Source organism: Anopheles arabiensis, chromosome 3, assembly GCF_016920715.1.
Source record: "Anopheles arabiensis isolate DONGOLA chromosome 3, AaraD3, whole genome shotgun sequence".
NCBI classification, from domain to species: domain Eukaryota; kingdom Metazoa; phylum Arthropoda; class Insecta; order Diptera; family Culicidae; genus Anopheles; species Anopheles arabiensis.
Genome location: NC_053518.1, coordinates 16,154,093 through 16,178,272, shown reverse-complemented (window position 1 = coordinate 16,178,272; position 24,180 = coordinate 16,154,093). Strand labels below are relative to the sequence as shown.

Below are 24,180 nucleotides of genomic sequence, written 5' to 3'. Positions count from 1 at the left end.
AATCAGAAATGATACTCAAAACGATTGGTGTGATCAATGCATGCTTCGTGACATTATTGGGACCAATGCTTGGTCAGTCACTATGTCATGACTTTTTTTACTGTGATCAGCTTTGTAAAATGTCTAACATAGTCATGACAAATTCTGGCTGAAACAAAATAATGTCAGTGTCACGCGTTCTACTGTGATGATCAGAGGTGAGACTCAAGGAGTTGGTGTGATCATCTCAGGCTTAGTGACATTTTGTGCAACCAACTCTTCGTCAGTCATTTAGTCGCGACATTTTAAGTCGGTCAGTAGGACCCCTTTTAATTGTATTTCAACATTTCAAAACCTTAATAAAATGATCATGACGTTTTTTTTTTTAAATAATATGTCAGGACAATCAGGATATTAAAAAAAACTGTAAAAGTAACAAATTATTCTAAAACAATGCTATCACCAATAGAATGTATTGAATAGGAAGTCATTCTAAAATGACGTAAAATATCAATTTGTTCAACCACTGTACATACACAAAGCATGTTCAACAAAGACAATGTGGCACTAGTTAGCGAATCTCTTCAGAAGCTCTTAAGAAGAATCCCGTCAGAAGAACGTCATTTGTAAGAATTGGCTTGCGACAAACCGGCTTGGCTTACCACTCGATGCAATAATACACACCACCACCCTCTCGCGGCCGGCGCGACATCAAGATACTTCTTCCGACACTGACAGCTAACACAAGCATACCACCAGTGGGCGAAATGATGAATGGTTTTTTAATTTTAAAAAGCACTTCAAACCTGCTGGCGGGAAGGAACCGAGTGGTTCTTCAAGGTCGTGTACACGCGCCAAACATATCTCCCCTCCACATCTCAGGTCCAGCGGAGAATGAGAGAGAGCGGAGTGGCAAAACTAGTCGAACAACTCTTCCTGACAACTTCTCCAGAACGCAACGCACCCATCACGACCGGTGTGTACGGTGGTACCCAGCACACTCCTTCTTCGACAGGTTTGAATCGATCCGAAACTATTCGTCTATAGTGTCCGCCGTACCATGTTCCGTGCCGTACAAGCTTAATTGCTCCATTTAGGAGCAACAGGTTCGAATGTCGCTTTGTTCAACCTGAACTGAGGGAAAGGAACCTGAACCATCATCCTCCACCATCGAAACGGATGCGGACAATTTAATTAAACGAATAAAGACAATCATTCATCGATGGTGTTGGATGGGTAAGGGCAGGGCCACTTCTTGCCAAAGGGATAATGGTTTCTGTGTGCGCCCCGGAAGTAGCCTTGGATACCACCACCACCACCGGGGAATCTTCTTCTGGTGGGGAATCTGAAACGCCCAACAGGGAGCGCGCATATATCACACCAACTACTTCTACATGGAGGGTTGAGATACAACACGCAGCGCGCAATGATTAATGCTTCCGATGGGTGTTGCAGGAGCGGCAGAAGAAGAGTTGTGTGTGATGGTACCACTTAATTGTTTCGTAATTGGAAATGGAAGATGATATTGGTTTAATAATGATATATGATAGCGTCCTGGGGATTTCTGGAGAGGTTTGTGAGACAGCAAGCTCGAAAGTGCTCCAAATGTTTCACAATTTGAACGATTTAAGGTTCAACATATCAACCAAAATATTTAAAATTTATAAAAAATGGGAAAAACGATGAATTTACGACGCATAACTCCCGAGGAACCTTAGAAATTCTTCACTCGAAAAACTCGCACCAAAGTCCTTGAGCGCTCTCTCTCCCTCTAAAACACCTCAACAACGCCAACCACCTGGGGCGAAAGTTTTCGCACAAAAACAAAAGCGGAAACACGCCCAAACAAAAGCTTCCAACGCTCGGCGTACAAAACTTTCCATCCATACCTTTCTTTGGATCCATGTTGAACTTTTTCCGCCCCAGCGCCATCTGTTTGTCTTTGTTGGAATGTTTGTTCTCTTCCTTGCTTTCGTGGGCTTTCATCTCCGACTCGACCTCGTTCAGCTCATCGTTGATTTGCTGTGGAAAAGGAAAACAAATGCATTATTATTTGGAAAAGAAACGTAGAATGAAATGAAATATTTATAGCAAAGCTTCCCTATTCCCAGACGTCAATTGTTGATGTATTCCCCTATTTCCCCTCCGTATTTAATGGACATTGCCAATTACCTTACGATGGGGCTGGGAGCAGCTTCGCTGGTAGACTAGATTACTTCTATTTTTACAGTTGTTGCACATACGCAACACTTTGGTAATGGGGAACGTCGAAGCTGCTCCCGCCGATGTTGCCGCTGCGACCAGTGACCTTGGTTCTAGCCCGACCGATGATGCCGACACCGGCGGCGGCTGATGCGGGTAGTTGCGGTTGAACAGATCGGCACTGTCATCGATGAAGTCAAAGTTGCTGTCGTCCAGTATGCTAAACTGCTGCTGCAACTCCGGACGTCTGGCAGCTTCCTTTAACCGTTCGTTGTTGTTAGCTTCGTTGGCCGGTTCTTGCGCTAACCGGGGCGGTGGTGGAATGGCAGAACCATCCTCCATCGGACCACCGTTCTCGAGCGCGTTCAGGAAGTTGCGCTTACTTTCCTCCACCAGCTGTCGCAGGTCGAGGTTACTGTTCAGCAGCTCTCCATTATCACTGAAGATCAGCCCCACCCGGTACGTCCGCTGACGGTTCAGTACGGTCGTCTTCGTGACGGTTGTGACCGTTTTCGCACCGTACACGACCTGCTGATCCTTGCGGCGTCGCAAACTGTTCGTCGCGTACGGTTGCAGCCCGTTGGCAGCACCCTCCAACGGAGAGGAGGCAGCAGAGCTTAAGGCAAGATTGCTGTCGGACGAGGCAGATTCGAGCAGTTTGTCGGCGTGCTGGTGGTGCCGGGACACGGTCTTCGTGATGGTGGCCGTCGTGGAGATGCTGCCCGTCGTTTCCGGTGGTTCGAACACCTGCACGTACTCGCACGTACAGGCGGGTGAGGGACGCTCGATGGTGGAACTGCTGGTGGACACCACCTCATCGAGTCGGGTTGGCAACGTTCCGAACGGACCGGGGGAGCCCCCGTTCGTAGTGGCGGACGGTAGATCGACGCAGCTCTTTTGCAGTGGTTTGTCCGGCTCGAGGATCGCCTTTTTCGGCTTCGGCTGGCGGCGCAACGACCAGAACCAATTGCTGGGACCTTTCTTGACGTTGCCGACTACGACATCGCCGCCGGTGGCGCTCGGTGGCAATGAGGAGAACATGTTGCCTCCGATTCACTGAGAGACTAGCGCAGGCACTTGTTGGCTTAGTTCGTCCTTGGAGGGCGAGTTGTCACTGTTGCACACTGTGTAATTACCCTAAACACTAAATAACACGCTATATCTCTCTGCGCGGCCCTCTGATTGGTTGATTAGCTGACGGGGACCGCGGTGAGTGGCAAAAATTACACTGGGGCGTCTAGCAGCGAGGCAATAAGACGCGAACCTCGGCTGGGCTGCTGGGTTTTGGGCAAGGCTGCAGCACTTCACGATCGAACTCGCATCTGATCGCCGCTGGGCAGCAGGAATGCGGCGCCCGCCGATGGCGGCACAGTCGTCACGACAAGCAAACGCTTTGTCCTTTCACTTGGAGTTTTCATTTGATTTGTGTTCCACCGCTGCTGCTGCTGCTTCCCTGCTGGTCACTGAACACTGAACGAATTTCGGGGCGGTTCTTTGAACTGTCATAAACAATCTCACTTACTAATGCACTGTTGTTGAGGTATATTTTGTTGCAATTAAAGCGTCACTAAGGAATGGATTTATGTTAGCATTTGATTAACGTTGTTGCACTTTTGGATTAATATTAATGAATTTACGGTAAGTAGCTGTAGGAACAGGAACACAGCAACAGCAACTTTAGCAGCAAGTCTTCAACAGCTTTGATCAAGATTTTTGACATTTTTTTACAGAATTATTTGTTTCACAGTGACCATTATATTCCATTCCCTCAATTTCGTTAATCCTAACCATAAAAACGACTCAATTTAATTGTTGATTGGTTGTAGTTTTGCTAATTGAGTCGTTCGAGTCCGTTTGAGCCGTTGAATATTTATAGAAAAAACATCCAAAACAAGACTCTCACAAATTTGAGAAAAATCCCTGTAACAGACGCCTTAGGCCGGAGTTTTAGAAAAAAAAACCATTTATAATGGACTGTTTTTTTTCTATCTTGGCGCTTTTAATAAAGTTGATCTCACACAACTCCACTATTCCAGGTGTTTCGAGCCACTGGTCGAGTCGGATATGGAATAACAATTTGGACCTAATGTCACATGGGTACTGATTAAGGTTTATAATATTTCTCTATCTATGCAGTAGTCGATCAAAATTGTATTTTATACAACATACAACACATTTAAATACAGCAGACAATCCGAACCCCTCTTTGAAGAATCAACTTTGAAGAATCGACAAAGCAACATCGGCTGCAACGTTTGGCCCACATTCACACAAACCGACCGTATAATAAAGTGGAAAGAAAGGCTTTACGTGTCGAGCAATCGGTGATCCAATTTTCCACCAAAACAGCGAAAAAAAAACGGTGTTCAGTTCCAGATCCAAATCGACCCCCGCATTTGTGATTTGTCTGTCCATTTGTCTGCCCGTTGTGTTCCCGTGCACGAGATGACAGAGCCAAACACTTCCACTTTCCGTGCATTGGCAGAATGCCAAACGTTTGACTGCACAGACAGACAGAGACATAGGGAAGGGAAATCACGATACCAGTCCGTGATGATTGGAAGCGGACACGCACGGGAAGGTGGTGTTGTGGCGCATTACACACGCGTCTTTGATCGACAGTAATTATTTTGGTTCCGTTTGGGCCCTGGTAGTTGGATTATGGTGTGTGTTAGTGGCACAATTGTACATCCCAGCAGCAAGCAGCACAAGGAAAACACACAGGAAAAGGGGCATATTTGATTGAATGGTATTGGTCCTTTGATTGTGTTACTGTTCCTATTTTACTTGCTTGGAGTTAAGGAATTACCCAGGAAGCGAAACAGTGAAAATGAATCGATACAAAAATCCTTGGAGTCTGCAGGGAGTGGGGATTAAATAGTTAAAACAAGACTAATATACCCACTAATATAATAACCAGCCACTTAGGTTCTTGTCGTTCGCCACAAGACACCAATAAAGCGTAACCTTTCTTCGCTTTACTCTAAATCTAATAAACTTGCCACTAGCGGGATCCATTTCCTACATCTCATCCCCATACGCCGTTGCGAACTTCCTAGTCACCTCTTAAGCCGCTGGGGCAAAACCAATGACGGTGTGTACGATGTGAGTGTCATAAATTTCACTTCATCACTTACACGCCATCATGATACCGCCGCCAACATCATGAACCCCGAAAGGCCACTGGGAGAGCTGCAAAATGCCAACACTTCTTCTGTCGATGACGCCGCGCGACGTGTTAGATTAAGCGTAGTAGCGCGCACCCAACCAGGCTAATATTTGGCTCGTGTGTGTCATACAGGGAAGTTCGATTCAACTGCTCCAAAGACGGCCGTCCGGCAGTCGGGAGTAGAGGAAAGATTTAATTCAATTTATAACAATCATCATCCATTCCCGCACGGATGACGTTCGTGGAAACAAGAAGTAGTAACGTTCCACTGTAGGGCTAGATTATCGGTCGGTTTAAGTGTAAAACGGGCCCGTGGAATCATTGTGATGATGATGGTCCAATGTCGATGCGAAATGTCGTTCAACGTTGACGGTTTGGAGTAGTGATGGGTAAAGTAGGCAAAATTCTGGAGTGGACTCCGATCCGATTCCGATAATTTCAACTCCGGCCGACTACGAATGACTCCGACTTCTGTCAACTTCTGTCGACTTCTGTAGAATCAGGACGACTTAAGACGACTCCAGACGACTCCAGACGACTCCGGACAACTCCAGAAGACTTCGGACAACTCCAGAAGACTCCGGACAACTCCAGAAGACTCCGGACGACTCCGGACGACTCCGGACGACTCCAGACTACTTTAGACGACTTCAGACGACTTCGGACAACTCCAGAAGACTCCGGACAACTCCAGAAGACTCCGGACGACTCCGGACGACTCCGGACGACTCCAGAAGACTTTAGACGACTCCAGAAGACTCCGGACAACTCCAGAAGTCTCCGGACGACTCCGGACGACTTCGGACGACTCCGGACGACTCCAGAAGACTCCGGATGACTCCGGACGACTCTGGACGACTCCGGACGACTCAGGACGACTCCGGACGACTCCAGACTACTTTAGACGACTTCAGACGACTCCGGACAACTCCAGAAGACTCCGGACGACTCCGGACGACTCCGGACGACTCCAGACGACTTTAGACGACGCCAGACGACTCCGGACAACTCCAGAAGTCTCCGGACGACTCCGGACGACTCTGGATGACTCCAGACGACTCCAGACGACTCCGGACGACTAGTGGTTTTGAAGGAATTGGAATCGAACTAACAATAGCCGGAGTCGCGTCGAAGTCGTGAATACCCTCTAGAGAGCACATCACTAGTTTGGAGGCAACGCATAAACACACACACTACACGTGCCCAACGCGCCAAGTGGAGTGGTTGGCAAGGGCCAAAAGGCAGCAAGTGGGCTTTTGTAACGGCGACAATAGAAGCCAATTTGTTGTGTGCGGTTGTTAGAATTGATTTTACATCACAAAGGAAAGGCGAGCCGCTGACGTCACTGGAGCGTCATTGTTGTTTTGCGGGATATTTTTGGACACTTTTGTTAATTTGAAATTTGGAAATAAAAATAAACCATCATATTGCGGTTACTGTCAATGGTTTCGTTTACGGCTAAACTGTGCAATATGGAGCGAGAGAGAGAGAGAATGGCGATGCTATAATTAGACTCCTTTTATTTACAATTTCAACGCAATACAATTCACCTTAAAATAACATTTCTCACTTTAAAATGCAGCAATAAAATCGATTTTATGTTACAAACGGTCCCAATTTGCAATCAATATTACCAACCAATCATCCCACACCGCCACCAACTGGGCCGTGGGCGAGATGTGTTAATCCCCTCCCCCAGTCTGGGCCGAGCTTTAGTACGTAAGGGGACCCATCCGTTGGTGAAGATCTTCTGCCGACACGGTGGTAATTGAATAAATTATGTGCAGTAAAAATTAATTTTACGAATTATGAATTATTAATCCGATAAATATCGACGGGCTGCAAAACGGGCTGCCCCGTCAGCGGCCCAATCCGTCCCCATATACCTCTAATCCCTCCCACAGGTAGGTGTTGAGGTTTCAGAATACATTTCCCACCCACACACTACCTGTTCCAGTATTGTTCGTTGAGTACGGGAGTTCGCATATTTAACATTAAAACAGCATAACCAAAAAGAATGCCGAAACAAATTGCCCAATCGAGTATTAACGGGGTGCTGGTGCTGTGTGGTGATGATGGCCATTGGATGCAGTTTGAATGCAGCAAAGAATAAAGAGAAACACATCAACAAGTGGCATGTTGGGCGGTTACTCAAAAAGACGGGACTCGTGAGCCGTGTCAGCTTTCATCGTTTGAATTATAATCCCATCGCGTTGTTCGGTTTTATTCACAACATTCTCCACAACGAACCATGCGTCTCCACCACCATCGGGAAATTGGTTGGCTTTTCTTTATTGGCGAAAGAATGCTCCACAATTTGTTGTTGGTGACATTCATGTACACGGCAACATTCCGGTACGTTCATTTCACGTTGTGTACAGGAAAATTCCAATGTCCTTTATTACCATCATTTTGCTGTAGATGGGTGGTTGGGTTTGTTGCAAGCATTTTCTCTTCAATTCTTGTAATTAATTAATTTATCAGAATACACAAACACACACACATTCTTTTTGTTAGGCTGTAATAAGGCCTTATTTCCCACGCCCGAAATGGGCGGCATCGTTTGAGCTGCAAAATTCCTGTTCTTTTGACATAAAGTGTCAAGTGGTTTTTTTTTTTGTTGCTTTGCGGCGTGTGTGAGCAAATAATTAAAAATAAAAACTGGAAAATTAAATTCCCACACACTGATGGACGGGTGTGAATCGATAAAACGAACATGTGAAATTGAGAGAATGAGTACTGTAATCAAAAATATAAAACATATTAATTTTTCGATTTTATTACAAATTTCTTCTTCTTTTTACTATTTTAATTGCACCAATCATTCGGGCAAGGGTTTTTTTTTGGAGCGTTCTGTTTCGCGCGCTCAAAAACATACGCAACAAAAACCACAACATTTTGACAGCAATTCAAAGACCACTGATAAAAGCGCTTATTTTCAGCATGAAAACCACACGTGTCCCTCTCCCTGGGCGGGGTTTTCATTGCATTGCTGTAATGAGAAAATTCTTTCCCATTTTTGACAATAAATTGCATTCACCACGGGTAGTTGTAATTGATCAAAGTCAATCGTGAGTCACAAACACACACGCACACAACTATTTGGGCGTCAAAATGTATTGACTCCAGTAGCGAACACCGCAATAATTTCAATCTTTTTTTATTATTAATAATTCATCAACAAAATACCTGACACACACACATTCCCTTTTTGTGTTGTGATTTTCATTTCAAAAATATTTCAGCGTTGACAGAGCAATGTATGCTTCCAAATAAGGCCAACAATTCACAAACCTATTTCACGGTATTACACAACAGGGGCAAAGGAAGCACGCAAGCAATGAAAAGCTTTGGGAGGGATTTTCGGAAAAAAGCCTCTTCGAACAAAAAAGTCCCTCAAACGCTGAGATAACTCAATCTAGGGCAGGAGTTTCCACTAATCAATTGAGTTCTAAATCCCATCCCGAAAATCTAAGGCTCAATACAAAAGCCCGGTGATTGGAAAGATTGCTTCTAGCTTTTCCCCCTGGTAGTTGAATGGTTGAAGCAACGCTAGCATGGAACGATTTAAGTTGTTTCGTTTCACGACTGAACTACTTTACAGTTTCACTGTGTTTTCCGCGTTCCATTCGCGTGCATCGATCTATCCCCGCTTTTTGTAGCACAAAAAGCAAACGCTCTAACAATATAGCTAGCTAAAACCTTCCAACAAAAACATCTCTTTAAGGTAAAATCTTCGAATCTTCGGCTCTGAAGATGCTTCTTCCCCCCTAACTACTATGGGGCTACAGTGGTGATGGTTTTGGCAACGCAGCGGCTAAGCTCTTAAGCATTGGTATAATAGCTCCACTGGGAAAATTGCTTCCTCCGCTTCTCCTCTTCTTTCAAAATTCCAGATACCATTACTAGTGTTGTTAAGGCGCGCGACTGTGGTGTGTTGAAGGCATTAATTTATGGCCCAAATTTTTCCCGCGAAGCAAACCTCGGAACAGAGCGTGTTAAGTGAAGGTATCTTCAAATGTGTGCTAGTGCTCGCGCTCTGCTAAACCAACCAAGCAAGGCAATGGGCAAAGTAAGTTGTTTTCCGTGTTATAATAAGGGCAGCTGGTATGGAAATGAACCGGGGACAATATATCTTACGCACTACGAGAGAGAGGAGACGGTGTTTAGCCTGCTACCCCGCTGGTCTGAGGGAGATGTCCGGGAAAATGGTAAGCAAAACACCATGCGTTTACTTTTTAATAAAGCGTTCGCAAACGCATAAACATTAACGCCAAAGTCGATGATAGAGGCGCGGCGGGAGACATGACTTGTTGGCGAATTGTTCTGACAGAATAATATTATTTAAAGCGGATAGATTGTGTGTCAGTGATATTATTGTTTCTTCGTTATAAATTACTTTGCTGAATAAATAGAATCATAATGAGAGTTTTAAATGTGAAAACTTCGAGCTAGATATGAAGACATTTCTATCTTAATGTGCAGATTGGATTTGAAAGCCATCTTCAAAGCGATTTCATTTTTTTATATTTAGATATAGAAAGAGAATAATTTAAGAAGAGGTTCTACAACCCTGTATCAAATTATGAAGGTATGTTTAAAGGGTCATAGAAGTTTAATGAGTAGGTTGTTTGTTTTCTAATATACTCTAACACATGTACAACTATCTTTAAATACACATAAAGCATTAACATTTTAATTAGGCACGAAAACTTGTGACAAGTTCCCAAAAATAAAGCAAAAAACCAACATTCAATACATTTATTGTCGTTTTATTTTATCCCCTTTCCTTTTCTACACTTTCCAAAAAGTGCCTATTGACAAATGTCAATTTAAATTGCAATTTAGAAATCCACAACACCACAATTGGCTTCCCCGTTGCAGTGCTTTGACGGGGGTTTCAGTTTTCCAGGCACGAAAAAACCAATCTTCATTCATTTCCGATCGGAAAAAAATGTATGAAAAAAACATCTGTCCACAGTGCCGCACGCAATGAAGCTATCGAATTCGATCGGCTGACGACCGCCAAATCGACCATAAACGCCTCGAAAATGACTCACATCATCACCACACTGTCCACAATCGATCGAACTCGACCAACTTTCCTTCTGCATCCAATGCCATTAAGGTGTGAAAGGGAAGGGGAAGACCAGACCCGAAGTTCCGATAAATGATAGCGCATTAAATGGTCGCGAAAAACGCGAGAAAACCAAAACTTCATGGCGTGTAAAAGATCGATAAAGAAAGGTGAAGGAGAGAGAGAAAAAAAACAGGTTACAGAAACAGAAAGTGCACAAACACATTTGTAAAACAAGAGTGAAAAACAAAACAAAAACACATACAAATATGAAAGCGAAATGGAAAACACCGAGTTGCTGCCGCAGATGCGTTCCGCAGAATGCCGTTCCGCGCGTGGCCAGCGGCCAAAACCAAACCGGCGTCGTGTGAATGCCATTTTCCTCTAGTTCAATGTCAGCACAATGTCTCGGGGTAAAACAACGACCGAAACCAACGACCAGAACTACTATTGCTGCTGTTGGTGTGTCCTCCACAAACACACCTCGGGACGCGTGGAAAAGTGCTGAAATGACAAAATATGACAACGCACAACACCAAAAAAATGAATCTACTTGTATGTGAACGTATCAATATGCGTTCACCGTTTGGAGGGTCGAATTCGTGCCGAGCCGGTTCGAGTGGTGCTATAAATCGTCCAACAAACGCAATCGCATACACCAAGGCCGTTCAAGCGTCTTTGAATGAATTTAAAAAGAAAAGGAAAAATTGCTCTCAACTAAACTCCCCTCCCCTACTGATCGAATCGTCTAAATAGGCTGGAAACTATTCGTACGTCGCGCGCTGTGGCAGTGGCACCAAAATAGCTTTAGTCATTTTTGATTGCACGCAAACTGAGGCAGTGGTCTGACTAACATCGAACAAAATAATTAGCTCGATCATAGTGTTAGCGAACAAACAAGACAAACAACGTCTCGATTATTTGTGTTCAATTTGTCGTATTAGTTCAGTGTCCAAATATGCTCACATAGGCGTTGGTGTAAATAGTAGAGCACCCTTTGAATCAATTTTAGCGTTTTGTACGAGGTCTTTTCTTTTTCAAGTGAGAGCTCTGAGCTCACTACATGATTGCATTTATACAAAGGTCTCTGCAAATGATTTATCAGTACAAAAGAAACCAAATCAGAAAGCGTAGCAAGTTATGGACAATATATGAAATATGTAACCTTGAAAAGCCGTGTTAAGGCATGTAATTTTGCGAATACTAACCAAAAAACGTAAATTAGCAATATTGAGTTGCCTGAGCTACATTGAGCGACATGGAGCTGCAATGAGTTTACAGCGCCAAAACTGAGCTTGCGGAACTAATTTAAGGATACAGAGCTACATTGAGCATACAGAGCTACATGGAACGTATTGAGCTCGATCGCGAGTGCAGAGTTACAATGAGCGCGAGGAGATATATTGGGTTTATAGAGCTCCATAGAGAGTAAGAATTTCTGCAATGAGTGTGCAGAGCTAAATTAAGCCTTCAGAGCTCCATAGAGTTGCAGAGCTAAAAGACCATTAGCGTACAGAGCATACAGAGCTACATGGAACGAGTTGAGCTCGATCGAGAGTGCAGAGTACCATTGAGTGCGAGGAGGTATATTGGGTTTATAGAGCTCCATAGAGAGTAAGAATTTCTGCAATGAGTGTGCAGAGCTAAAGAGAGCCTTCAGAGCTCCATAGAGAGTTGCAGAGCTAGAAGAGCATTGGCCTTTCTATTCAATTGAGTAGCCGTTGCATTTTTTCTAATAGCGTTGTGAAAGCAATGGCTGCCAAAGCAATGCCTAAGCATCAAGACCGATACAATTTACAATCACACACAGACCAAACCCTAAACGTTGCCAGTTTATCCAAAATTCGAAATATTTGATCGAATATCGATCAGGTGTGTGAGTGTGTGTGTGTCTGTGCACCTGATTCATTTTTTGCCCTATTATTTCAGCCAATGTAAACAGTTCTGGCCGTTGCTTTTTGGACGAGCCCTGTGTTTAGTCAAGTTGCGCCCCGCATTAATGCCACCTCAACGAGTGCGAGTGGGAGTGAAGGAAAAATTTGGCATCAGCAGACATCATCATTGGGGCCGGGTACACATATTGATTGGTATCATAAATCGTGGAAAATCGATTTTCACCAAACTGGCTGGGGGTGTGTTTTATGTTTATGCAATCGAAGAAGAAGAAAAAAATACGGATGGAAACAACATTTTTGATTATGTTGTACTGCTCTGGCAATGGGGTGATGTTTGGGGTGAATAAATAAAGAGCAGGGGACGAGCTGCCTTTTTCAACGAATTTCCATTTTATGTTCTTAGAATTTCCGTATGCTTCCATCGTTTTATAATCATTTCCTCACAGCGACTCCAACAGTTCAAGTTCATGGTACACGATGGGGAGCGTTGTAATATCTTTTCCTACCTCGTGACCTTTTAAACGGCAGACAAAGCCGCTTTACACCCCGCTGGTAAGAGCAAACGGGCCTCTTCCTTTTCCCGTACTCGCAACAGCGGCACTAAACACGCGAGAAATCAATCAACCATGGTGAGGAAACAGTCGTCCTCGATTAGAAGTCGAGCAGCAGCAGTGCGCGTTTTATGATCCCTTTTTGAAACGGATTGCTGCTGCTGCTGTTGCTGCTGCAAAAATCAGACGATCGAGACGGCACGCTAAGCAGGTACAACGCTTCGTTTACAAACAATTTGTTCGCGTTACGCTCTGGCGGCGGCAGCAGGACACGAGTACACTAAGGTACAAACAACCCGGGCTCTTTATGCGCGATCGGTCGCGATGGGAGCATTTGATTGCAAAAATTGCAAACACGCAACAACCCCTTATGCTGGGAGGGTGTACACGATTTGTGCTTGCGGTGGGTGCGGTGGTTACCCCGAGCGACTGGACACACAAACAGTTTAAATCTGGCAAACTGGCGCACATGGGGGAGCGTAACACCGACCAGACACGCACACTTCATACGTATGAGGTTCGAATAATTTCGCCGTTCGCTTCAAAACTTGTCCCTTCTTGTCCCCGCTAAAATAGCACAAATGTTCCTCCTATTAGTTTGTTTGAAAATGGGGGGTGTGCGTAACTATGCTGCAAGACAGCCACACACACATACACACAGGCATAGATAATAGAAAGGGGCCATATAAACAGTGGGGTCTCCCCCGTTTGTCTAGTTTGCGTGCGAGAGTGTCTGCCGAGAGTGCGTATCAATTGAGCACAAGGTCAACGTGAGCGCAATTTATTGTGATGGGTTGAAACCGTGGTTCGAACGGAAAAACGCAGCAGAGATTTGTTGCCCCCGTGCGTAAAACGTATGATTGACGAGCGGGTTGTGATCGGTACACGGTAGCAGTCGTATGCAGGTCGTAGCTTCGAAATTAGATTTTGCTCCATAAAATAGATTGATCGGTGATGAAATTGAGAGTGTTTCAATAGGTGAATCATTGCTTGGTCATTGCTTTTTTGCGTCGGAAAGGAATAAAAAATGGACCAAACCAGCCTAATGCTTAATTAAATAGGTGAATGCACTAAACAAATGTCAAATGCATTATTTCGTAACCAAGTGATCTATGTTTATGTAATTTTGGCCTTTCATCATAACCACATTTAAAACTTTAAAATGTTATTATTAATAAAAGGAATTAAAATTTACAATTAAAATTCATTATAAATTGAATTGGATGTACTGTACTACGGTAACTAGACTTGACACGACACAACGAATTAAAAATGTGTAGAATTTTATCATTTTTTGTCGTTTTTTGGTGTGTGAAAACGCTGATTCAACTGCATTTTAACATGCATTTTGACAAAACGTGTACAAAAATCATAAAACATAAATCTTTAGCTTTATTTCTTGAAAAGGTTATAATACATTTTTAGATATTAAAATATTCTTTTAAAACGGTTGCTTTTGATAAAATAAATGTATGTGTGTACAGACATAGTAACATATTATTAATATTTTAAACATTTCGAGTACAAAACGAATTTACATGTGTTGACAGTCTTGTTACAGCAACTTACCCTTGGAAATGCCAATTATCAACTAACCCCCAATAAAATCGGTTCATGACCTCTGCGCTGCAGGCCAATTCAAAACAACCCTAGAACGGCATATAGCTGCTCTTCTTCTGCACCCATTATCAGCTAAATTAAACAGGCACAAGCAGAACAACAACAAGAAAAAACCCACCTTCAATTCGCTTTCGCGCATTCGCAAACCGTTGAACTCGCCGCGCAAAGGAAATGACCTCTCCCTCGCCGTCGGGGTGGCATCATAAATTAACGCGAACATTTTTTCCTCCTCTTCGAGCCCGCCGTCCTAGCCCACCAACAGAACCCCCAGGGCCTTCCTGGGGGCTGGACACGCGGTACAGACGGTGGCAAGAAACTGCATAAGATGTCGCATCGCGCATCCATTCATTCAGGATGCGTGTGCACACACATACAACTCACACATTCACCTCAGAATTACTATTCTGGCTTATGATGATGATGTTTTGTCCCGCCGCTGAGCATGTTACGCTTCTGATTAGCGCGACAAAACTGCAGTAGCAGCGGCGATGTGTGGCGGTGGTGCTACGTGGTGCGAATAAGTAAAACCAACGAGATAGCAACGCGAAACGAGGGGTTCGTTCTGCGCTAATAAATAGCCGATCGGTGCATATTTGCATACGAGCAAACATTCTGCTGGCGCGCGGTGCGAGCGTCCTTCTAACCGGACGCCGGATTGCAGCAACAGCAGCAAGGTGAGGTTGCCCATTTGCCAGCCCGCCCCCCAGAAGCTCACACAAACACACAACGGTGAAGTTCAACGCCTCCTGCGGGACACGGTGATCTGGGCAAATGTATGATCGGTCGTGTTGTCATTCTGTGAGCAGGTTGTTGCTGTGCCCCGACCAGCAACAAGATTCACGATCACACACAAGGCTTTTGGTGAGTGAAGAATAAATAAACAGCGCCTGCGGATAAGGTGAGAACGGACACGGCTCTTGGTCCTATTTTGCGCAGCCAACACGCGAAGGGTCGCACACTTTTCGGGTGCGGTTTTCAAGACGAAATTCTTGAGATTATGTGCCACAGATTTGAATGATGTATGGCAGCAGTAGCAGCAGCAGCAGCTTACAGGCCGACGAAAACGCAGTACATTCAGGTCAGGGATGGGGCTTAAAGGTAAAGCACCTTTTGAAGGAGTGTAACAGGAATAATTCTAGCGATTTTAGAAATTGGAGAAGGGCTACAAGTTGAAATCCTAATATTTATTAGCTGACATAGCGAAATCTTTTAAATATATGTTTGGACAAATATTGAGCCTCTTATAAGCTATTTATTGAGTAATAAAAAGAGTAACAAAAATGTTCCCAATACAATCAACCATTACAAAGTCTGGACTCTTTTACATATCTTTCACACTCAGGCGTAAGTAACTACACAGTCCTCGCAGGTAACGATGAGTTGTTAGGCGTAAGGTATGCGACGAAGATAACGCTTTAAAACGATTGTATAAATCATACACAGCTGCTCTGTCATCGTCGATTGCAGCTGATAAGCTTAACGAATACGAAAAGAGACCTCAATACTTTTCAAACCTACACTACATACACCCTCTGCTCTACAGACTCTCACGCAACATCTAACAAAAAAGCACTTATAGATCATTTAATTGAGCGTTAATGCGTTAACAGCTAAAAGAATCAATTTTCGACATTAAACCTTCACCCAGAGCCCTGCTCCAAAAAAACGATAATCATTTCCAGGGCAAAACTTCTAAAGCGACAATCACAAACGCAAACAATATCATGTGAAATCAATTAAAAACGATCAAGATCACTCACAAGATACTTCCAGATGAACAAGATCTTCTCTTCAAACCACAAAAAACCCCAACCAGTTTAAAGTTGAAACAAGATACGCATGAGAAATTTTGGTTCCATTCTCCACAATCAACCGATCCCTGGGTTTGTCGCTTTCATAACCCGCCAAACATTTGCTTAGCATTATTTAGACCGATCACAAGTGTATGCCCGTCTGTCTGTCTGTCTGTCTGTCTTGGGGTGTGAATTAGCGCCAGCGACAAACGGCGACACGTCAATGTTGCAACCGCTGTGGTGTGAACATCGATGACGCAGACGATCAGTTCTCCCTCCGTCGAGCAAGCCCATATCATTACTACGTGAGTTATTTGTTGCCATCGTCCCCTATCCGGTCAGAGTATAATAACAGCAGAAGCAGCAGCACCAGGCAGTAGGCGCACAAGATTGCTATCACTCAAATTGCGATGAGTCATCTCACCTCGCCACTTCTGTGAACACACATTACAGCGCTTTAAAGTACATTCGCTTTGCCTCGTCATTCTAGCGCCACCAGTTATCCAGAGGGTACTGCAGGTTGACCCCCAGGTGTGTGTGTGTTTTCACTCAATCCACACGTACAGCGGCCCCACGTACGAAGCAAAATCACCTGCATTATTAACAAAGAAGATGAGCGAAATGGAACACCACTTAGACTTCATACTGATGGCCTTGCCCTAGCGTGCGCGATCGAGCCTTGTAAAACTATTTCTTTTTCTGCCGGATCATCAGATGCCAAGATCATCGTGTCTGCTCGCCCCGTGATGACGGTATGCCCTTCAAAGAAGCAAACGATAGGTGATTGAAGGGGGACAGAGTGCATGGGTTTAGGGCTTTAACGGGCTGGTGGCGCGCATTAGCTGCTGCTCTCTGTCAAGGTCCTAAAAATAGGACCACAAAAATACACCCATCAATCCCCACAGGGCGCGCACGTCTGGGAACGAGTTGTCATTAGTGTGTCGTTTTGTTGTGTTGTTGTTTTTCCCTGTTGTCTCCATATTTCTTCGCCGGATGACGATGCGAAGACACCAAGAATGACACACGAAGGAGGTGTGTGTTTTGTTCAACATTTCTTTCGCTGTCTAGATAGCCAATTATGAGGTTTTTTTTCTCGAACCGACTTCAGCATGGTTTATCATCACCCCTTCCCGGTTTAGAATGACATTGGAGATCCCCTTAGGTTGTTCCTCCCTAGATGGCGCTCTTCATGCTTATGACGGTGCTAATAATTTGAGCCATTCTCGTTCTATTTATGACGACGATAGCGCAGTTCTTTTTTTTTCGCTTCAACCTAGTAACGACGACAATCGGAAGCTCCCATGTACACACACGCCGTCGCTAGATGCGAATTTTCTCAACCTACTAAATGATCTTTTTCAACCCACCGCCCGTTTTCACACCTTTTTACCCTTCCTTCCTCAACGTCGGGTCCTCTCGTCGAACGGTGGCGCACACGAGAGACAGAGAGCTGTGATCGTAGAAAGATCAGCTTACATGTTTCTGTTTTCCTTTCTTTTTTGCACAGCAAATGGTGACATTTTAAATAAAGAAACTCGGCACCGGTTGCCGCTGCGGCTGTTGCCAACCGGGAAGACATGGTGTGCGCTGGTTTTCTGGGCAGCCTGGGTGGTGGGTGAAAGCGAAATTTATATCACTCTTGGCAAGCAAGAAAACAAAAAAAGGAAGGAGGGAAATCCCAGGGAAAAGCAACCCAGAAGATAGGGGGAATGGGGGTTATACATTACACATTAATTGCTTGAATCTAATTTGAATTCTTGTGAGTGTTAAAACAAACCCGTCGTGACTTTTTTGAGTCTGTTTCCTGTAACTGACCCTTACACTACTACTACTGCAGGGCGACGGGCAATATTTAAAACGTTATTTTTTCGGCGCTCTTTCGCGCTTCTTTTGTGATTTTTGTGCTCGAATGTTCAACCGAGTTCGCAAGTCTTTGGATTTGTGGTTGCAAAAAAAATCCGGGATGATTTCAACAACAAAAAGAACAATTGGCTAAACGGTACCAAGAATATCGTAAAGGATTTCCCCGAGCAATTGCTTTGTCTGGCGGACGCAATGGTGGGAGTTTCGGTGCTGATGGCACCGTCTAAATAAGGTTTCCGACTTAATCATCAGAGGGCGACATCTTTTCCCGGGCATGATAAGATGGCGGAGAGGAATGTGGTAAAATATACATAATTGATCGTTTGTGTTTTGATGATTTGGAACGGTAAAAAATGACTGCAAAATTATTTTTTGTTATCTTTTACTTCACAAGGCAATTACTTGACTCTTTCTTACGGGAAGTGAACTTTATATGATGGAAATTGTTGAACTAGTCTAATAGGAATTTCAAGGAGATAGTCCAAAATGGAAGCCATGGAGTCCAATTTCCATCTTATGAAGTTCACTTCCCATAAGACAGAGTCAATAATATGACCCACAGCTCCTCCTGGAAAGAACTCCTGGAAATCCCTGTAAAAGATATCAAGGAAAAATAAATAAAGCAATTGTGTGCTGCATTATGAATATTCCATTTCATCATAGAATGACACAAAAAGTTTTACTTATAATACAAACAAAGATTGATGCAACAAGTTTGAAGGAAACTCCCGTCAATTGCAACATTTGGCGCCGATAGTAAAACCGTACCAGCGCGCTTCTTACTTGCGCGGGACCTTGCTTCCGCGGGTTTGTTTATCGTTTCCGGCCGATGCGTTGTAGTTTCGCACCCACAAACGTGAAGCAACAGAGGGAGGGGAAGAAAACCCATCGCCATCCCTTCAAATAAATGCTCCCTTGTATCGTGTAAAACAGTGCAAGAACTGAACCACATACGCTAGCGAAGGGCAGTGCCGGAGTATATGTACGCAGTTTGTCCAGGGTTTTGCTATCTGTGTTTGTTTATACAAACCGAACCGACACCACGCTGCGCCAATATGTTCATCCACTGATGAAGGGAAACGGTGGCTGCTCTTGCTTCATAAACCTTCACATCCTTCCCGTAGTACAACATGGGTGGCAACGTCGGTGGCCAGTGATGTCTGTGGCTCATTCATGGCCGCAATAGTACCGCCAAACTATGCCCAACCTCTCAATCAACAAACCACGAGAATGTCATTGGAAGGGCACACGTGAGCAGTCGATCACAAGTGAATGGAAAATCAATCACTAAACGATCGAGTGGTTCTCTCTCTCTCTCTCACGCCCCGGATGTTTCGTACCGGATCCAATCTTCCGGATCCGAGCGTGTGTTTCTCGTAGTGAAAGTACAACACGAAGAGACGCAATAAATGCATTTATTAGAGCACATTTCCGCTCAATTGCAACAACGCGGGTGTATTGTACTGCACAAAGAACTCAACTGTTTCTGATAAGGGGGACGTTATGCGCGGCTTCTTTACAAGACTAACATCAAACAAACGTCAGTAAGACTAATCGAAAAAAAACGGTTGCAACAGTACGGGGACTAGTGAATGAGCGAGCGTAAATAAATAAGCAACTAGACGGGCTGTGTTTGTTATTTGCGCGTGTAGACCTCGGGGATGAATTTATTTATTGCTCCAAACACGCTAATCGATTGCGTTTCATTTGCTAGAAGTTCAGCGGCGAGTGTAAGATTAACTTCCTCGTGAGGCGTATTCACAAATTGATGATTGTGTGTGCAATAAACAAATAAAATCCTCAATTCTGCATCAGGCATAGACGTCGCAAGCGATCTGCATCACGCTTATGTCATCTTGCACCTAACTCTTGCACGAGACACACGATACAAACGTTCACCGATCGAATGGATCAACGATTCATGGTATCACGGGGGAAAAACAATCATCTCCAATGTCTTGAAACCATTCGAGTGTGAGGGTTATGGAAATCCATAAATTTCAAACCCACACGCGCATATCGCATGGCTGACTGGCGGCGAATCCAAACACCCAAAACGCAACGCGATCTCATCTTGTATAAATCATATTACTACTAGTAGCACCACCGCCAACACACACACCGGCTTCCCTCCTTTCACCGATGATCAAGCCGGAAAAATTCACGCATCACGGACCAAAACAACGCACCTACTGCTTGCCGTGTTACCGGTGTATCTATTTTTAGGTCTTGAGTTCCTCTTGAATGGAGAACTTTTTTGTTGTGCGCATTGAAACAAAAAAAAAACCCCAACGAACGACATCAACCGCTCCAACTGGTAGATTTGCTGGGGACAACCTAGAACCTCCCAAAACAAATTAGAGGAAGAAACGAACGCACCGAAGCGTGACGTCACTTCGCTAAAAGAAGAATGATGATCATCACCACACTCTGGCTTTTGCATATTCTGATGCTGTCCACCCATTTTACAAGTGACCAGCCGGTGCTGAATAGAACTATGCAGGGAAAAAAAATACTAATAAAAGCACAAACGGAAATGTATATATCCCTGGGAGCGGTCATCTGCGATCTCAGGCATGCAAGAAAAGGGCAGAAGCGCGGAATGCGCTTATTATCTCATCATATTTTCTCCAATTTCCGAAACGATGAAGACATATTGGTCGGCTCGGCAGCGGTCCACAGGCGCGGGTTCAGCAAGACCCTCTGCCCACTCCCCCTGGAAGACAAACGAGGGGATGATGATGATGATGACGATGATATCATCATCTCTCCGTCAACGAAACCGAAAAAACAACGCTAAACGAATTCATCCACACCACCTCCACACCATATGGGCGAGAAGCCGAGTGGTACGAATTTATGCGTGTGGGTTTTTTTTCGCTTCTCCTTGTGTTTTGATGTCATGTAGAAAGCGGCTAAGGACGAGGCCAAGGTTGTGGATGGCAGTAGTAGTAGACACTTGCCACCTCCTCTCGTACAGTGTGTGTGTCTGTCCATCGACGTGAAATAACGACGTAGTAGATGATGATGGTGGCAAAAGGGGTTTTAGCAGCTCTCCAATAACCGTTTTCCAACTGGTTAGCAATTGGGGAAGTTGATGTAATATGTTGATATCAAAGGAAGAGGAAGAGACTGTGCAGCGCGCAAACGGAAGGGCCAAAACTTTGCTTAATCGACCGAACATAACGGGAAGCCGGGAGTTATGTTCTAATCCCGCCGGGAATGGCGGCGCCCAAGCAAAATATGTTTGCGCGTACGAGAAAGAGCGTAATACGATTTGCCTCTTCGGCGGTATCCTTCTCCAAAACTTCCCGCCTGGAGGAAGGAGGCGAAAAAGGGATAATCAGTTTTATTGAGGACCAGTAGAAACACTTCTTTTCGGTCCTCCTGGCTCTTATATCTTCGCATCTGGAAACTTTGTGTTGTTGCTCCCCATCGAGAGAGAAAAAAAACGGGATAACACGTTCCCTTGAATGATCCTCTTTTTCGCGTTTATCTCTGGATGGCAGTAACTTGCCTCGCGGGCTCACATATTATGGTGGGCACGTTCTGCTACTTCTCCTTTGACCTCATAAAAAGTCGAACCAGCGACCAACAAATAGGATAACTACAACAAGATCAACGCACATCTTGGATCAGCCGGAGGAGCTTTGAAAGCGACAAGATACCGAGCAAAACATCCAAAACCCCCAAAAAGCCAGGCGTCTCTATCCTCGGGAAGTTAGGAAGGGTAAGCGCACGCACTGAAGTTGGAGCAAAACCCCAAGTCCCTCCGGGAGAAGGGCCAGTGTGGCAAACCGAAATCGAAAGCGATAAAATCGCATCCCCATAATAAAAGAAGGGAGTTCAAAGTTTTACGTCTTCTTCTGCAATATAGCAAGTTCCCAGGGGAAGATTGTCACACTCGTTCTTACCGTTTTCATTTTTGTTATTCTGAACCACGACGTCCAAAACAAAACTGGGTCAAACACGGGCACACACATAGGGCAACCTCACGAATTTGCAACCGATCGTTTTGCGAACGGGACTGAGATGGAATACATTTTACAATTCCAGTGTGGTTTATTCCTACTACGGCCGAGAACAGATGGGTCCATGTCTGTCCGTTCGTTTAGCACGAAAATTCAATACCGGAAGAGAGATCTCTAAAAGAAACAGAAGGGGCAATTGTAATTGTTTACAATCACTCTCGGTGGGAAGAGTTCAATTGCAAGATGAACCCAAAACGGGGAAGGATGGTAAGCATACATAAAATTGTTTACAACATAATCCAATGTTTAAGCGTTTCTGGAATAAGTAATCCTTATTCCCGAAATAAAATATAAACCACACCCGTTCTCTGCGGTTTGTTTGTGTACCGTTTAAACCGAAGGAGTTCTTCTCCAAGATCTTCTCCAAGATCTTCTCCAAGAAGGGTTATTGCCCGCAAGCAACGGCTGGTAGAACGAATTCATATCCCCTTTATTCTGAAGAGCTATTCGATTCACCCTAAAAATACTAAACTAATTATAATATGCTCCGTGTGGTAGCGGCTTTTCTTCATCCTTTCAAACCTTTGAAAGGAAAATCCACCTTAAATCAACTTATTCCAAAAAAACCCCATCCAAAAGCTTTAATATAAACGCACACAAACGCACCGCGACATTTACATCCGCGGGAGCATTAACGGATTAACCTGAATCGCTCTTCCGGAAACGCATATTTCGTTATCGATTGGTGTTATCGTGCACTACTACCCTCTGGATAGTGTTTTAGTAAAGTTCGCCGAGTGGTCCGCCGATCCGATAATCTACGGATACAAAACGTCGACCCAGTGGTTCAGTAATAAAGCTGAACTTCGGTTCGGGACCCCGCTTTTTCTCCATTGATAGCATCGCTAAAGGTACAACTTTATTCCAGAGTTCTGTGTTTTATGGCAACAATACCTTTTCATTTGATTAATTAGCAAGATGGAATAAGAATGAAGGGACGAAAAATGTCGGTAAAAGGCAAAGGATGGAGCGGTTTTGAAGGGGAGGACAGGAATATTACCGATAAGCATTGCTGTTTGGGACTGTAAATGAAGAAAGGCACGAAGGAGGTTCGGGAAAACATTATGAAATGAGAAACAAATTTATAGCCACTTCAGGTGAGGGCTCTGACATTGTTAAATATGTCGATTTACAGGAAAAAAATCATTCAAAATATACTTTACAAACTTATTTGCTTAACCATATATACCAAAAGTTCGACGAGATATTATACTAATTCCAAACTAAGCGACAAGAGAGTTGACGCTCAAATAGCCGATGGCGATCACGTTCGATCTTATACAACGCAGGTCATGGGTTCAAGTCTAATATAGGACAATCTTTTCAAATAAGTTTAAAGCTATAAAAAAGACTTCTGAGGTGTGTAAAAACACATTTAAGTCAAAATACGACATTTAGAATACATAAAACAAAATAAAATCCCGTCTCAGCAACATTTTTCATTTTTACCTTCATTCCACAGCTCTTTTAAAGTGACCACAAAGGGGGAGACAGTTAGAACTGATTTTAACACCCGATAAATGACAGATTCCTGCCACAAACACGTCCATTGCACATGGTTTTTATATGTAAATAGGGGGTACATAGTGGTGGTATCAGCAGCAGCAAACGAGAGGTTGCTGCAATTGACGTACTGTGTAGAAACGCGCAGTTCGTTTGGCAGAAGCAATCAATTATTATTGCCAGAGCCTGTCACTCTTACCTGTACACACTACCCTCTTCCCCGTTTAGAGGTGTTTGCGCGGTGCAAATTTAGCACGCGCTTTACGTCACCACTGTGTTCTTCCTGCTGCACCTCTCTCAGCTGTGTCCTGCACCCGCGATCACGTTTCCGTTGCAGCTGCATATTTCTTTTGTTTATTTATTTATTTTTTTACAAACACAACTACGAATAAAAAAAACTGATAAACGCACACAACTGCTGGCTCTTCAAACTGTGCTGACCCGCTAAACGCGACAGTGCGTCACTCAACGACACCCAGGACCGAGTCCGAGCCATG

The 24,180-nt window shown here is 44.2% G+C and overlaps 1 protein-coding gene across 4 annotated transcripts in view; it reads right to left on the bottom strand.

Moving 5' to 3' along the window:
- LOC120904434 (cytohesin-1) overlaps positions 1-24,180 on the bottom strand; it is a 61,409-nt gene that overhangs the window by 13,481 nt on the left and 23,748 nt on the right. For 3 of the 4 annotated variants that reach the window (XM_040314396.1, XM_040314397.1, XM_040314398.1), the window contains exons 2-3: positions 2,152-3,748; positions 1,869-2,001 (exon numbers count right to left, since the gene is read on the bottom strand). In XM_040314396.1, the coding sequence (XP_040170330.1) occupies positions 1,869-2,001; positions 2,152-3,222 (1,204 nt within the window). In that variant the 5' untranslated portion in view covers positions 3,223-3,748. The remainder of the gene's footprint in view (positions 1-1,868; positions 2,002-2,151; positions 3,749-24,180) is intronic. The other variant, XM_040314399.1, reaches the window with a different exon arrangement.